The sequence below is a fragment of the Coenobita brevimanus genome, chromosome 77 (assembly GCF_032717465.1).
Source record: "Coenobita brevimanus isolate Jiangsu-jjx chromosome 77, ASM3271746v2, whole genome shotgun sequence".
NCBI classification, from domain to species: Eukaryota; Metazoa; Arthropoda; class Malacostraca; order Decapoda; family Coenobitidae; genus Coenobita; species Coenobita brevimanus.
This window is the reverse complement of record NC_137030.1, coordinates 30,469,170-30,485,108: the sequence shown is the minus strand read 5'-3', so window position 1 is coordinate 30,485,108 and position 15,939 is coordinate 30,469,170. Positions and strand designations below refer to the sequence as shown.

Here is a 15,939-nt window from a genome sequence, read left to right as displayed (position 1 = left end):
TGGTGTTAGCCTAAATAAATAGATATAGCAGTTGCATGGAAGAGTAATGCAAGGTAGCTTTTGAAGCCTGTGAATGGAGAGCATGTATGAAAAGAGCTTAGTGTATATTCTTGGTGAAATATGTATAGAGAAGCATGTGACAGAGGTTTAGTACCCCTTTTCTTTTACATGATACACTTCATTGGTGGACTTACTGTATCTGATGGGTGTATGTTGTTGTTTTTAATAGTGTTATGGCCCTGAGCTCATCTGGACATGAACCTCATGGACTGTGGTCTAAGTTGTCCTTCTGCAATCCACTATCCTCCTTTCAGGAAGTAGAGAGGGGAGTGAGGGAAGTTTGTCCACTTTTGAAGGGGTGGAGAGGGAATTGAGATGTTGTATAACCAGGTAGCAGAGATGCCTGGTTATGTTAGTGCCACTGCATGAAATTGTCCCTCTTCAGTAGCCTGGTGATGTGATCAGCATGTGCAGTATAAAGGAAAAATAATTTGTGCAGATGGTTATGCTTGTGAGGTGAATCCAGGGTTCAGTATGCTTGAATGGTATGAATGATTGTTTGGCCCATTACACCAACTGTGCTGTTGATAGTTCTCCCAGTTTTTTGCATACTCTGCTTTGTGTCTTGAGTCAGAATGGCAGTGTTGTTGATGATGATGGTGTTGAAGGTGACTGTGTTCCCTCTTAATTTTATTGTCTTCCCTAGTTGGTGACAAGATCCCCGCTGACCTGAGATTGTGCAAGATTTACTCCACCACTCTGCGTATCGACCAGTCCATCCTCACGGGAGAGTCCGTTTCCGTCATCAAGCACACTGACGCCATCCCTGACCCCAAGGCTGTCAACCAGGTTAGTTAAGGCTGACTGAACTCTGGTATAGATATGATGGTAATATTCTTAGCATATAGTTTGTCAATGACGTCACTTATATTTTGTTCTTGTTGCTGCCGTATGGTTTATTCAGCTCTGAGGAGATCTCTCATAGTGAAGGAGTTCATGGTTATTGTCTCCAGCTCCTTCACCACTGGATGTCTCTTAAGCTGAGTGAATTCATTTGGCAGTGTCAAGAATGTGGTAGATATCATCATATTGAAATGGTTTAAAACTAGGTGGTGAAGGTGTATGTTAGGCTTCTGTGTCTGTCATTTATGGAACATGTATGAGAGTTAGATACGGGTAACCTGCATGCCACAGTACACAGTTCTTTTGTCATCAAGGTGGAGGTGCCGTACTCATTTCTATCATCGTGTTTTTCATAAATGTCAGAAACCAGGGTCTGGCCCACACCTTGGCCATGTTGGTTATGAGACTATGAGCATGAGTCATTTGCTGGCAGTTGACTTATTAACCAGCAGTTGTCTATTGAACTGATGATATACATCAACACACACACACACACACACACACTTACTTACTTACTTTATCCTTGCTGAAACTCATTGATGATAATCATTCATCTTCCATTGATAATAATCATTAATCTTTTACCGGTAACAATCTAACCAGCGCATGATTTGTATATACATTTATTTCATAAGACACTGCCCATATACTGTCTCAGTATCATGCTGTGCAGATTTACAGCATTAATAGACAGGATTTTTCGGTGAATCAGTGATGCAGTGCTATCTAATTCAGTGTTTCCTGTTGTTTCCATATACAGTACTGTACAAGACTAAGCCATTCAGATACTTCTTTACCCTGGAAATTACAGACATTATTTAGAATGAAATACACAAGCATTTTGAAAAAGTTACTGATTAGATGTTAATTGTGGTGAGAGTTATTGAGGTTCATTAGGTACCAGTAAAACCTAATGATTGGACATTAGTAAGCACTTGTTTACGGTACTTACTTAATAGTGGTGCTGATGAAAAGTCTACACATGGTGGCACTGTGTACCCTGGCTGTAGTGACACAGCTGCAAACATCCTTATATTTCCCTGCACCTCATTTGGGGAAGGACCCTAGTCTGACCCTGGCAAGGTGCTGTCTACTACAAGGGGTTGCCAGTTTCCTACATGGTTAATGTACTTTACCTGTAGGATGGTCCCTCAGAAGCATATCCTTACCTGTGGTTGATGGGTCTGCTCACCCAGATTGATCAGGGTTAAGCAACAATAGCAATAGCATACCTAATAGTGACTATATTGATTTAAAAATTAGTGTCATTTAATACTGTTATTTTATCTTTTCATTGAATGCTTTAAATCTCACTTGATAAAAATATGGAAGATTTTGTATATTTATAAGTACCCTGCCTCACTTAGTCTTTAGATGGGAAGAGAAGTTTGGATAATGGTGATGATAGTGATGATGATGCTCTCAGTCTCTAAAATACCTCAGTAGCCCCAATCACATGGCATTATTATAGGTGTGATTACCCTTTGAAGTTTCTATATGTGTGTTTACTTTTATGCCAACGGGGAATATTGCCCCTTTCAACCCTAGGTGTTCATGTGCTCTGGTGTTTGGTGTCTTAACTAACAATCAGCTGCATTTTCTTCACATATATTCATGTACTTACCCTTTCAATTTTATAGTGAGCAGACCAACTTTAAATTAATAATGACAAGAAAACTTCTGTGCAGTACTTCATTTTTATTTAATAGAATGAGAAAGGAATCATTTGTATTCCCTCAGGGATGTGGTATATTTTTCTTTTTTGAGACACTACTGTGCAGATTGAACCATAAAAAGAAAATGTCAAAAGTCTTCTTTTGAAAGTTTGAAAATCATTTATACAGTAACTGAACTTAATGCATGATTGACTTTTTCTTCATTGTAAAGGATATGAAACAATCCATTTTTCAAGCAATATGAATGATGTTTTATAAATGCAAAATTCTGATTAGCAGTAACTGTTGAAGAAAATCTTACTAATTTGTAACTCATCATTAAATTAGATAACAGTTCAGTATCAGCATATTAGTTGTAAGATTAGCACTGTAGCTAATGATAATCACAATGACATCTCCAGGAAAATTGTAGCAAAATTTTCATTCATTTACAAGCATGCAGGGAAGGATGGGGCGTGTATAGCCCGTGCCATAATCCAGGTAAACTCCTTTAAAAAGAAATTATTTTTCACCAGTAGAGCTCCCTTTACTTGTGGCAACACTGAAAATTGTTGCTTATTGTCTGGTCACTACTGTAGTCTTAGTTCACACAACGTACTTGGGACTGAAGCGACGAATAAGACAAATATGAGGCTAATTTATGCAGATTTTATTTTTCAATAACTCACTGAATATTATCTTTGCTGTAACTCATGCCCATCCAGTTTATTTACGGGAATAACTGTTAGATGGCTATGATAACAGTGATGATGATGAGAAAGTAATTTTGTAATCAGCCATCCACTCTAGTTGTTTGGATGTCAAGAAGTTTGTGGTTTATTGATGATGATGGAATTGCAGCAAAAATAAAGGCAGCAAATATAACTCGGATTATTTTGCAGCATAGATTTTGCAGATTTGTCACTTAAGTCCAAAGTACCCAAGTCATTTTGCTAATTCACTTTCACTGGTATCTATCTTGGTATATTTTTCTGTATCTAAGTGACCTCAAGTGCTTGTTTTTTCTTGTTAAGTCATTTTCTTTAATATCTCTTGTATACTACACACTGCAGCTTTGTATCAGTTACTCATAGAGTCTTTATTGATCTTATCTACTTCTCTCTCTGCCAGACCAAACCATGACTATTTCTCCATGTCCTTGAATATTTTGCATGCCCTCTTGGTGATTACTAATTATTATTAGTCTCCACTTATTAAATAGGTGGAAACATGTTGTTTTTGCTTGTATTATTATAATTCTGGCCTCAGAGTCTCACGACGACTCCAGGAGAACCAGACACTGCATAAGGAATCAGAATTGCCCAAGTTATGTGTCATGGCATGAAAAAATTGCTGATAGAAAAAAAATTTCAAATCTTCCCAATGGGGTCAAGGTCATTGTAAGAAACAGTAGCTGGAAACGAGTGACTGTCCACAGGAGGGTGACAGAGTTCTAGTTGGTCTCCACCTGTTACATAGGTGGAGACCATTGTTTTCACTGGTATTATTATTATTCCAGCCTCAGAACCTCCTGACAATTCCAGGAGAACTGGAGGTTGTGGGAGGAATCTGAAGGGCCCAGGTTATGTGTCCTGGCATGGGCCATTGCTGATAGAAAAAAAAATCCAAATCCTTTACCTGCAGTCGCAGAAAGAGTCATATCAGTGTTATGAATGAACGAGATAAGGTGGTCATGTCTACTGGAGACTTCAGTGGGACTTGAGCAAGTAATCTGAAAATGAAACTTGGCGGACTGATTACTAAGAGTTTATTTTGTTTTATTAAAAAATTTCCAGATCTCCCCAATGGGATCAAGGTCATTGTAAAAAAACAGGAGGTGGAGACTAGTGACTCTCCAAAGGACAGTTACAGAGTCCTAGTTGTTGTTGTTGGAGTTGTTGTTTTTGTTATTATTATTATTATTATTATTATCTCCATCCTTCTTTCCTTCCATTCTCTTCTGTCTTTCTTTCCTTCATTCTTTCCTTGTCCTTCTGCCTACAGGTGACTTTACACTCCCTCTTCTGTCTTTCTTTCCTTCATTCTTTCCACTTCCTTCAGCCTGTGGATGACTCTGCACTGAGTGACAAGCCAAATGGTTTCCTGTGCACCAGGAAACCATTTACTATGCTGGGTGGTAACCATATAACCAAATTTTGGCGCCTGGTGGTTTAGTGGGTAATTATTGCTCTCCAATGGGATTGAGCTGGTGAAGGTTTATATCCAAGGGGTGGTTGGGGTTGATTGCTCATGTAATGCCGCTCAGGGATGAGTGAGGCTAGTCACTCGTATCTTAAATGTCGGGACCAACTTGCCTAGCCCCGGGCTCCTATGTTCCTTATGGGGCAATGTAGGATTCAATGATGGATGGATGGATTATTATTATTATTCGTGGTAGGTGGGGGCACCCACCATCCACTAACTCGATGTAGTTCTGCTTTGGGTGTCTGCCCTTTCCTCCCTTCCTTCCTCTTCTGTCTTTCTTTCCTTCATTCTTTCCTCTTCCTTCTGCCTATGGGTGACTCAGTCTTTCCTTTTCCTTCTGTCTATGGGTGACTCTACACTGAGTGACAAGCCAAACGATTTCCTGTACACCAGGAAACCACTTACTATGATGGGTGGTAACCATATAATGAAATTATGGCACCTGGTGGTTTAGTGGGTAATTAAGGCGCTCCAGTCTGATTGAGCCTGTGTAGGTTTATATCCAAGGGGTGGATGGGGTTTATTGCTCATGTAATACCACTCAGGGATGAGTGAGGTTGGTCACTTTCATCATAAATATCAGGACCAGCTTGCCTAGCCCCGGGCTTCTACACTCCTTATGGGGCAACATAGGATTGGATGATGGATGGATGTATTATTATTATTATTATTATCATTATTATTATTATTGAGAGAGGTGAAGTCAGTGAATGTACAGCCAGGTTGGATAGTGAGGAAATGGAAAATGTGAGTACGTTTAAGAACTTGGGTAGTGTGATGAGTAAGGATGGAAGTTTGGAGGGTGAAGTGCTTGAAAGGGTACAACAAGGAAGAAAGGTTGCTGGTTCCTTGAAAGCAGTGATAAGAAACAGGGAAGTGAGCATGGATGTGAAAAAGTTACTACATGACAGTATTGTGATACCAACTCTAACGTATGGAAGTGAAGCTTGGACGTTGTTGGAAGAACACAAGTCAAGAGTGAGAGCAGTGGAAATGGGTTATTTAAGAGGAGGCTGTGGAGTCACATGGAGAGACAGGCTGACAAATGAGGATATAAAGGAGCGTTGTGATGTGGATGTGATAGGAAGCATTAGGAGGAACACATTGAGGTGGTTTGGCCATGTGGGGTTGGTACAGAGTTGTTGCATGGAGGGTGAGAGACTGATGAGAAGCGTGCATGTGAGTGAGTTGGAGGGGGGGAGAGGGAGGGGGAGGCCGAGGATGAGATGGAGGGATGTGATGGAGAGGTATATGAGAGAGGGGGGGTGTGAGTTGGGAGCAGGGCAGTGAAATGGTGGGGGACAGGGCGACTTGGAGGCGATTTGTTTGTGGCCACCCCGTACGGGATTGAGGCGTTTGGCAATAGATAGATTGATAGATTATTATTATTATTACTATTATTATTATTATTATTATTATTATTATTACAGGCATACCCTAGTTGAACAATGTACAGTAATTGGTTAGGTAAAACCCCATGGTTTGGCGAGGTATCATATATCGGGATACTTTTAACATGTAATGTGTTTACCAATCTTGGGTTTCCCCCCAAACCAAGGCCAAAACCCACCCAAATGCGCCCAAAAACAAGTTTAAAGCCAATCTAAATGGCCTAACAGCTGTCAAGGAAGCTAAGCTAAGTCTAACACCTGTAAATAACTCACTAAAACCAAGAAATAAATTCTGAAAATCATCAAATATAAATCTGGAAAAAATCAAGCTTAGTATACTATACCGCAAAATGACAATGTTCACCACACCTATGGCTAAAACACATTAATCTAAGTCTAAAAACAGTTTATAAATCAACCTAAACACACAATTTTCATCCAAAATATCATCAAAATTGGTTAAAGAAAATCAAAACCCATCTTTAAACTGGGGTTTGGCCATCATTAGGTGGGGTATGGTGGTATTTCTACTCCCATCGTTAAGCCGGGTTATCGCATCTAGGGGTATCATATATCGAGGTATTACTGTATTATACATAATTCATACATACATACATCACCTAATCCTGTGTTGCCCCATGAGGAGTGTAGGAGCCCGAGGATAGGCAAGTTGGTCCTGACATTTAAGATGAGAGTGACCAGCTTCACTCATCCCTGAATGGCATTACATGAGCAATAAACTCAACCACCCCTTGGATATAAACCTTCACAGGCTTATCTGAGTGGGGCCTTAATTACCCACTAAACCACAACGGGTCATAGTTTGGTTATATGGTTACCACCCAGCGTAGTAAATGGTTTCCTGGTGTACAAAAAATCATTTGGCTTGTCACTCAGTGTAGAGTTGCCTGCACACAGAAAGAAGAGGAAAGAAAGAGGAGAGACAGACAGAAGAGGAAGGATGGGAGGTTTCATTTTCCCAGGCTAATAATAATGACCTGTATCTTCGTGAATGGCTGAATCTTTTTATACCTGCCCATACATGTCCCCAGTAATGTCCCTCCCAAAATACTGATTAATTTCCACATTTTGTTGTGTGTCAGCAGTGTTATGATATTTTGTACCAGCTGTGCCATAGCATGCAGCCTTGATCATCTGAATGTTTGTTATTTAAGTGGGGAATGAATATGTTCTTTATGTAATCTTTCTTACTTTAAATTGAAGCTGCTTTGCATTTTCTTTATGAATGCACACTGAAGTATTTAGCTAATGTAATTTTAAAGCACAGAAGCAGAAACTCTTGGTTACTCCGCTTTCATAATGTAGGGTACTGTTTTATTTCATTGAATGCCATGATGGCTGTTAACTTTTTATTAGATAACCTCAGTTTTGATTCCACCAAATTTTGCATGAATTAATTACATTTCCTTGTAGTTTTAATTATGTGTGGTATAACTCATAAGTATTTTTTATCTCATTGCCCTGTACATACTGTATGTCAAGCTACAATATCATGATCCTGATAGGATTTCAGGCTTTGTAATGTGTATGTTGATACAGTACAGTATTACCTGTACTTATCCTTCTTAAATTTTGCCATTGTACTTCTCATTAGCAAATTGTGTTCACAGTGCATAAGTATTCATTTGTTCATTTGTTTTTGAAGGCTCCAACATGTTTGCATGCATTGGCCTTGGTCACCTAATGGTGGCTCTCCATGCAGCTTGATCTCTGACAGCTTCCCCATCCAGTCTTTTATCCCTGAGGTCATATATAATGACCTCAATCCAGGTCCTTTTTGGTCTACCTCTCTCAACCCTACCCCTAACCGTAACACTTCTTACTTTCTGCACCCAGTTATCATCCCCCATTTTCTCCACATGCCTGTATTAAAATAATTTTGCTGATACATTAGCAGGGTGGATTGGTTTAAACCAGTGGTTTAAACCATGGTTTTTTTGTGTGTGTGTTTAAGAAACCCAAGTTTTTTTTTTTCTATCTGTCTTTAATTTTTAAACTTTGAGTAAGATTTAGGGAATTTCAGGGTAATATAAAATTTTATGTATTGTTACATAATATTTATTGTGTGAAATTGTGCAAGAATTATTAGATAAAAGAAAGTTTTGTTAACATTTGAGCAAAGGGATGACTGATATTCTTATAACTAAATTGTATTTTATTATTGCATATATTAAATGATCAAAACTGGGCACTGGTAATGCAAAATATTGCATTTTATCCAGCATCTCTTTCTATTAAAGCTGTAGAGCTATTAATTTCAGATTTACCACTATATTCGATTTTTTTCCAGCTGATGATCCACTTTCTTGAATGTGGCACCTGTGCACTCCTGCTGCGTGATTGGTTGGTTTCAGTTTCATACCTGAAGTATCATATTAAAAAAAAGAAAAAAATTGTACCTTATATTCCAATTCTCATAAATGCTGCTTTGCATTGTCACTGTACTATACAAACAGATATGAAACGAATACCGGTATGTATCTGTACTTCACCCAAACGGACAATGAATTTGAGGAAGTTGAATTTGAATTGAAATATTTATTGTTGTAAAAGGTACAGAGTTGTTGCATCTCTAATAAATAAATAAATATAAATACTTATGGATAATGTGGGCGAAGGTATCAAAGCAATGGAGTAGGTGTGATCCATAATAAAGTCTGACATCCAGCGAGATGAGACAACTTGTTTTTCCTGCTTGGCCGTCTCTTGTGTCCCCCGCCCTCCTCTGTAGCGACTGTTCCATTCGTCTTCCCACTTCCACCACTTTACCACTGACAAAACCACCTATTTACTTAGAATGATACTATTGTCTAATGTAACAAGTGCCTAAGTATTAAGATACCTTTTATTTGCACCTACCCAGCCAAATGTGTTTATTTTTTTTTTTAAATATAGGGAGATGCAACAACCTTGTGCCTTTTAGAGTAATAAATATTTCAGTTCAAATTCATTGTCCATCTGGGTGAAGCGCAGAGACATACTCGTTTCATGTCTGTTTGTATAATTCAGTGACAATGCAAAACAGCATGTATGAGAACTGGAATATAAGGTACAATTGTTTTTTTTGTAAATATGATACTTCAGGTATGAAATTGAAACCAACCAATCACGCGGCAAGAGTGCGCAGGTGTCACATTCACGAAAGTGGATCATCAGCTGGAAAAAAATTGGGTATAGCTGTTGATACCCACTACTGTACTTCATAATCTAATTATGGAAAAAAGACATATTTCAAAAGAGGGGAAAAACAACAAACTTAAAACAAGACTTCATTATTTATGCCCATTATTTGCATATGAATAATACAGTATAGCAACATATAGCTGGTGAACTGGTACAAGTTCATAGCCCACAAACTTTATTGAAATGTCAAAAATCATATATTGGTATTAATGTCTCCATAGAAATAATATGAACTGAAATTAAGATTAAACAATAGTATTACTTGCCAAAAAGAAAATATATATACATATATACACACACACACACACACACACACACACACACACACACACACACACACACGGTATATAAATATATATAAAACATGCACAGTCAGTCCAATTAATACAGAGAAAAACATTGAAACCAAATAAACCATTAAAAAAAAAACATGTTTGGGGGTTTATTAAAAAAAAAATATATTTTTTTAAACATGTTTTTTTCCACTCTGTACATAAGTTTATATCACAGTAGTACAAAATGCTTTAGCTCAAGCATTATATTGTATTATGGTGCTGGGGAGGGATGCCATCATGTGGTGGCACTGATATAGCTGAAAACATCCCTGAACTCCCTGTCTATCCTCTAAACGGGGATGGTGGAATGTTGGAGAAGGGCAGCTTCAGTCTGCATTCCACTGGTTTCATGTGTCAGATGAACTGAGGACTACAACTACCATTGGTACTGCTACATTACATATTTTACTACTACCTCTAAAAGATGTTTTTTATTCAACTTTGGGGAAGTCTGTAATAATGAAGGGATCAATAGAGCTAATATGCAATTCCCTGGCTAAGAGGTGTCTGTCTCAAACTAAAGAAAATCATCTGGCAGTGACAAGGAATAAGATTTTTTAAAATGATAATAAAGATGTTAGTATTTTGGCCAACTCTTGCAGCCTTACTTGATTGCTTGATGTACTGTTGAAGACTATAAGTATCATCTCACTTTATTATGATAAATAATGAGACAGTGAGTGATTAAACATGGCACTGCAATATCTGCAAAGCCCAATAGCCTCTCACAATGTTGTGTAAGAGGTACATATTGCCCTATTAGAAAATGGATCAGTATTCACAATTGCAGTTTGATAACAAAATCTGTTCACCTCCCCAACCCTTTTTTCATTGCTGGATTCATAGATGGTTAAATGAAGCTTAGTGGACAAAGTTGAATATTAACATACAGAGAAGAATGAATGTGTACACTTCAGTTGACTATATCACTTTCATGAATTTTATGAATCCAGTCATGAAGAAGGAAGGAGGGGCCAACGAATTTTAGTATTTGACACTGCACCTTTGATCAGTAATTCCTCCCAACTAAGACCCAGTTCCAAGCACTGTTGCATGGAACAGCTGTGGTTACTAGCTCTTCACTACCAGTGAATAGACTGCAGTCTTTGAGTTAATTCAGGTTTGTTTGGTTACTGGTATAATTCTTCCTTTTCTACTTATGAATCTCTAATGATGTGAAATAAGTAAGTAACCATATTCTTGATTAGGAATTAGGATCAGGAAGGTGGTGATGATGGAAAAGTAACTTTGAACCATTAAGTGCATGTGAGTGAGTGGGGAGGGTTTGTTGGTTGCAAGTGTACAGTCAAGTGAGTATCAGAGTAAGATACAGCATTTGTTTGTGTTATAGTTTTACAGCACCTTTAGCTATGGTATTTATTTTTCCTTAGTCATGTGACAGAACCAATGGTAAATTTAAAAATTTTGCAGTAAAGTAGCTGTGTTTAACAAATAATAAAAATTACCTGAGTGATTCTTATTAAATATCATTTAGATGGTAAGAATAAAGAACATCATATATAAATAGTGGTTAGGTAAAACTAGAAGTGTTGCTGCAGGTACCATGCTGTAGTTCAGAGAATATGCTTGCATGCAAGAGGTATTGGAGGCATTTTCATTATGTAGTGCCACTAGAGAGAGTACTCTGGTCATCCAGCTTCAATTGTACTGAACTGCAGTATCATAGTATTAGGTCCCCTACACCTCAGAGTGCCTTGATGCAGACTAGGACTCTTATAGTATGGGTTTACTGAGTATACTTGAGGCCATGCTGGGTTACTCTTATGTTCCTATTCCTGACCTTACCCAGATTTATTATACTATTCACTACACACACAATGGAATATTGAACAGCACATTTCGCACTAAGAGGCAGACATATCAGCGGTGTAGGGAACCTATGGGACAATCCTTTAGGGATGGTTGCTTACCTGTGTTTGATGGGTCTTTTTGATCAGATGGACTGGGCTTGAGCAACAACAACAGCAACTAAATTTTCAGTTATTTCTTTTATTGTAAGAGCTCCAAACTAGTTGAGTATCACACATATTAATAGTAATGTGATTATATTTGGGATGATTATGGAACAGAGGCACACAGCTGGTCACCTGGCTGAGCTGACCATACTGCAATACCTGGAGGGTTCTGAGCTTAATTTTCCTTATTTATTTCACTTTGTCTACATTTCACCTTCTTTTTTTATTTTTTTTTATTTTTTTATAAGCCCACCAAAACTGTTGAATGTATATTTCACATGCATACTTCACTAGCTTAATTATGGCACACATAAACAAATGATGATCACAGTGCACACCAAACAGAAAAAAGAAATGTTTAATGGGTCCTTCCTATACATTTAGAGATAGATGACCATCCTGTTTTCATAGGCAGTCTTGCATAATAGGAGGCCTTTAGTCACCTCTTGGGGACTGAACCCATGTACATTGGCTGCTATGTACCTTTTCCTGTAAACAGAGTAGCATCACAAATAACATATATCCTTTGGCTTACAGGACAAGAAGAATATCCTCTTCTCAGGAACCAATGTGGCTGCTGGCAAGGCTCGTGGTGTTGTTATTGGTACTGGACTGGCTACAGCTATTGGTAAGGTCTTGGCTTTGCACCTGCTAATAAGGATAACAGATCTAAACATCTTCCTCTCCTCTGTTAGTACACACCTCAGTCATTCATTTCATTTAAATCATTTGTTAGTGCAGCTAGCTGTGAAGATGCCAACTTGTTAGTATGAAGATATATATATATATATATATATATATATATCATCATCAGCCATTGAGGTCCACTGCAGGACCGGCCTATCCCTACTGAAGCAGGGACGATACAGCCAATGTATCTCTACCCAGTGGCTTAGGCTGTCTGGTAGAGACTGTATGTAGGGTGTGAAGTGCTTGTGAGTGTGATTGTAGTGTTGTGGTGGCTTTGGATGTGTGTGTAGTCTGTGAACCAAGTGTAATCAGTCTGCCTTAAGCCGACTGGGTGCAAGCATACTAGTATGTGAGACTGGTTCAACCACAGCACCCCTTACGTCTGCCAAAGCTGTCAGTGACTCGGTGAACGCTTCCCAAAGTTTTTACAACTATGACGGCAGGCGAACCCACTTCCACCATTGTGCGGAATGCGCATACTATCACTGTACCACAGAGGTTCCATATATATATATATATATATATATATATATATATATATATATACAGGGGCACACCCAGGAATTTTTAAAGGGGGGGGCCCGTAGTGAGGTGAGGTCAGGTAATCCAATAATTACTGAGAGGTCATATGCAGGTCTAGAGTCAGAGAGCTGCTGGCTCATGTATTACTCTTTGTTTGTACTTGCTGTTATCGAAATAAATATATATAAATTTTTAAAGGACCCAGAGAGGTAAGGGGAGGGCCCCAGCCCGGGGCTATATATATACATATATATATATATATACATACATATGTATATCTTATATATATATATATATATATATATATATATATATATATATATATATATATAATATATATATATATATATATATAAACTTAAAAATCAGAAGAAGGAAAAATCTGGTGTTGGTAGATACGATATTGTTAAGCTTAGAAGGGAAGGAGAAGAAAAGGAGGAATTCAGATTAGAATGCAGAAATAGGTTTTTGGTGTTGGAAAGGTTGGAAGAGGGGGAGAGAAGTGTAGATGAGATGTGGGAGGATGTGAATAAAGTTTTCCATGAGACTGCTGAATGTACGATTGGAAGGAGACATAGATTCAGGAGAAAGAAATGGATATCAGAGGAAACGTGGGCTATGATAAAAAGGAGAGGTGAGGCTAAATTGAGGAGTGAGATGCAATGCGTTGATGAACGAGAGATTGAATTAGCAAGAGCTGCGTACTGGAGTTTGAATTCAGAAGTAAGAAGGTTAGCTAGGAGAGATAAAAGAAGATGTGTGGATGAAAAGGTTGCAGAGACTGAAATCTTAATAAACAAAAATGATGGACAGAGTCAAAGAATAGCATATGAATCGATTAGAGAACTGAGTGGTAATGCAGGTAAACGCAAGGAAATACCAGTTAGAGACAGGGAAGGAAATTTATTGACCAAAGATGGAGATATTAAAAATAGATGGAAAGAGCATTTTGAGACAGTTCTTAATAGACCAATACCACCAGAAGAGGATATACCGTCTGCTCAGGAAGATTTAAATATAGAAACAGGAGAGTTGAGGCTTGCAGAAGTGGAGAAAGCAGTAAAACAGTTAAAGAATAACAAGGCACCAGGGGAGGATGGTTTATTTCCGGAAATGTTTAAAGTGGAGGGGGATAGATTAATAATGATCTTGACCAAGCTATTCAATAAGATATGGGTGACGGGGTTACTACCATCAGTTTGGAAGAATGGTGTAATTGTTAAAATTCCGAAGAAGGGAGACCTGAGTGAATGTGGTAATTGGAGGGGAATCTCTTTGTCACCGATAGCTTTGAAAGTTTTCAGTAGAGTGTTGTTAAATAGGTTGGAGCCAGTGGTTGAGGGTATTCTGAGGGATGAACAGGCTGGTTTTAGAAAGGGACGTGGTTGCAATGATCATATCTTTATAGTTAGGCATTTGATGCAGCAAGTTAATGAAATGAGAGTACCGTTAAGTCTTTGTTTTGTTGATTTTGAAAAGGCTTTTGATAGTGTTTCGAGAGAGACTATGGGGAAGATCATGAGACATTATGGAATACCAGAGGAGTTTGTGAGGGTCATTATGAACATGCATGGGGACACATTTTGTAAAGTGATGGTTGATGGTTGTCTGAGTGATTCGTTTGAAGTCAAGTCCGGAGTAATTCAAGGTGGTGTTCTATCGCCTTTATTATTTATATTGGTCATTGATTACATTATGAAACGTGTTGGAACAGAAACCGGTGCAGGTATACTTTGGGGAGAGAACAGGAAACTTTTGGATTTAGATTATGCAGATGATATAGTTTTGATTTGTGATGGCCCAGAAGAGATGCAGAGAGTGTTGGACTGTTTGGTGAGTGAAGGTCGCAAGGTGGGTTTGGTTATTAATTGTGGAAAAACTGAAATAATCAATATGAATATGGAAAATGCGCAGAATGTGTAATTGGAGGTATGGTTGTAAAGCAAGTTGATAGGTTTAAATATTTAGGTACTTATTTAGCCAAGGATGGTTCTTTGAACTTTGAATTCGAGGAAAGGTTAAAGAAGGCTAATCAGGCAATGGGAATGCTTAAAATATTTGGAATAATAACAATTTTTCTGTTCATACAAAAATCAAACTTTATAAGGTAATGGTTAGGAGTATCTTAATTTATGGACACGAGTCTTGGTACAGCACAGTGACTATGGAAAATAAATTCTTGGTGTTTGAAAATAAAGCACTTAGAAGAATATTAGGAGTTAAGTGGTGGGAAAGGATACCAAATACTAGAATTAGAGAAATAACGGGAGTGCAGCCGATCGATGAATATGTTAGATTCTCACGATGGAAGTGGCTAGGACATGTGTATAGGAGACAGGGAATAGTACGAGGTACACCAGGGTGGGTGGCACTTGGTAGGAGAGGTAGAGAAGGCCAAAAGAGACGTGGTGAGGACAATGAGACGGGGAAGCTGGAGATGAGTGTTGGGGAGATCTGGAGGAGTTAGCACAAGATAGGATGTGGTGGTGTGAGTTCATCGAGGCCCTATGCATCCCCGAGGGTGCCACAGGAAATGATTGATTGATTGATTGATATATATATATATATATATACATATATATATATATATACATACATATGTATATCTTATATATATATATATATATATATATATATATATATATATATATATACAGTCAAGTCACCTATGGCACAGACTTCTATGGCACGGTTTTCTATGACACGGCAAGGTGCCAGACCCCCCAAAAACAAACCACACACATAAACTACCTATGGCGCGGGCGCGGCAAGATTTGAAACGCATGGGCAAATTCCCCTGGCAGCGCACTTCCCTGTTTGTAAACAAAGAAGCTGACGACCACTTCAGCCCCATACTTCAAGTGCTCCACCTGTGGACTTTTTTCTCTCTTATGAGGAGGTCAAACTTCACCAGATTCATTGTGTTAAGTAATGAAACATTAAAAATTCTTTGGGTATTGTGACTAGTTTATAGCTTTGTTTGTAAAACGGCTATGAACGAGTTAGTGATGAATCACCTATCTCTGAGCTAAGATGAAGTATAATCCCTCCCATCATC

General features: G+C 38.2%; 1 protein-coding gene across 3 annotated transcripts in view; it reads left to right on the top strand.

Annotated features, from left to right (window-relative positions):
- The window catches only part of LOC145408489 (calcium-transporting ATPase sarcoplasmic/endoplasmic reticulum type-like), a 127,093-nt gene that overhangs the window by 81,483 nt on the left and 29,671 nt on the right, over nucleotides 1-15,939 (top strand). For all 3 annotated transcript variants that reach the window (XM_080279223.1, XM_080279224.1, XM_080279221.1), the window contains exons 6-7: nucleotides 707-849; nucleotides 12,207-12,302. In XM_080279223.1, coding sequence (XP_080135349.1) covers nucleotides 707-849; nucleotides 12,207-12,302 — 239 coding nt within the window. The remainder of the gene's footprint in view (nucleotides 1-706; nucleotides 850-12,206; nucleotides 12,303-15,939) is intronic.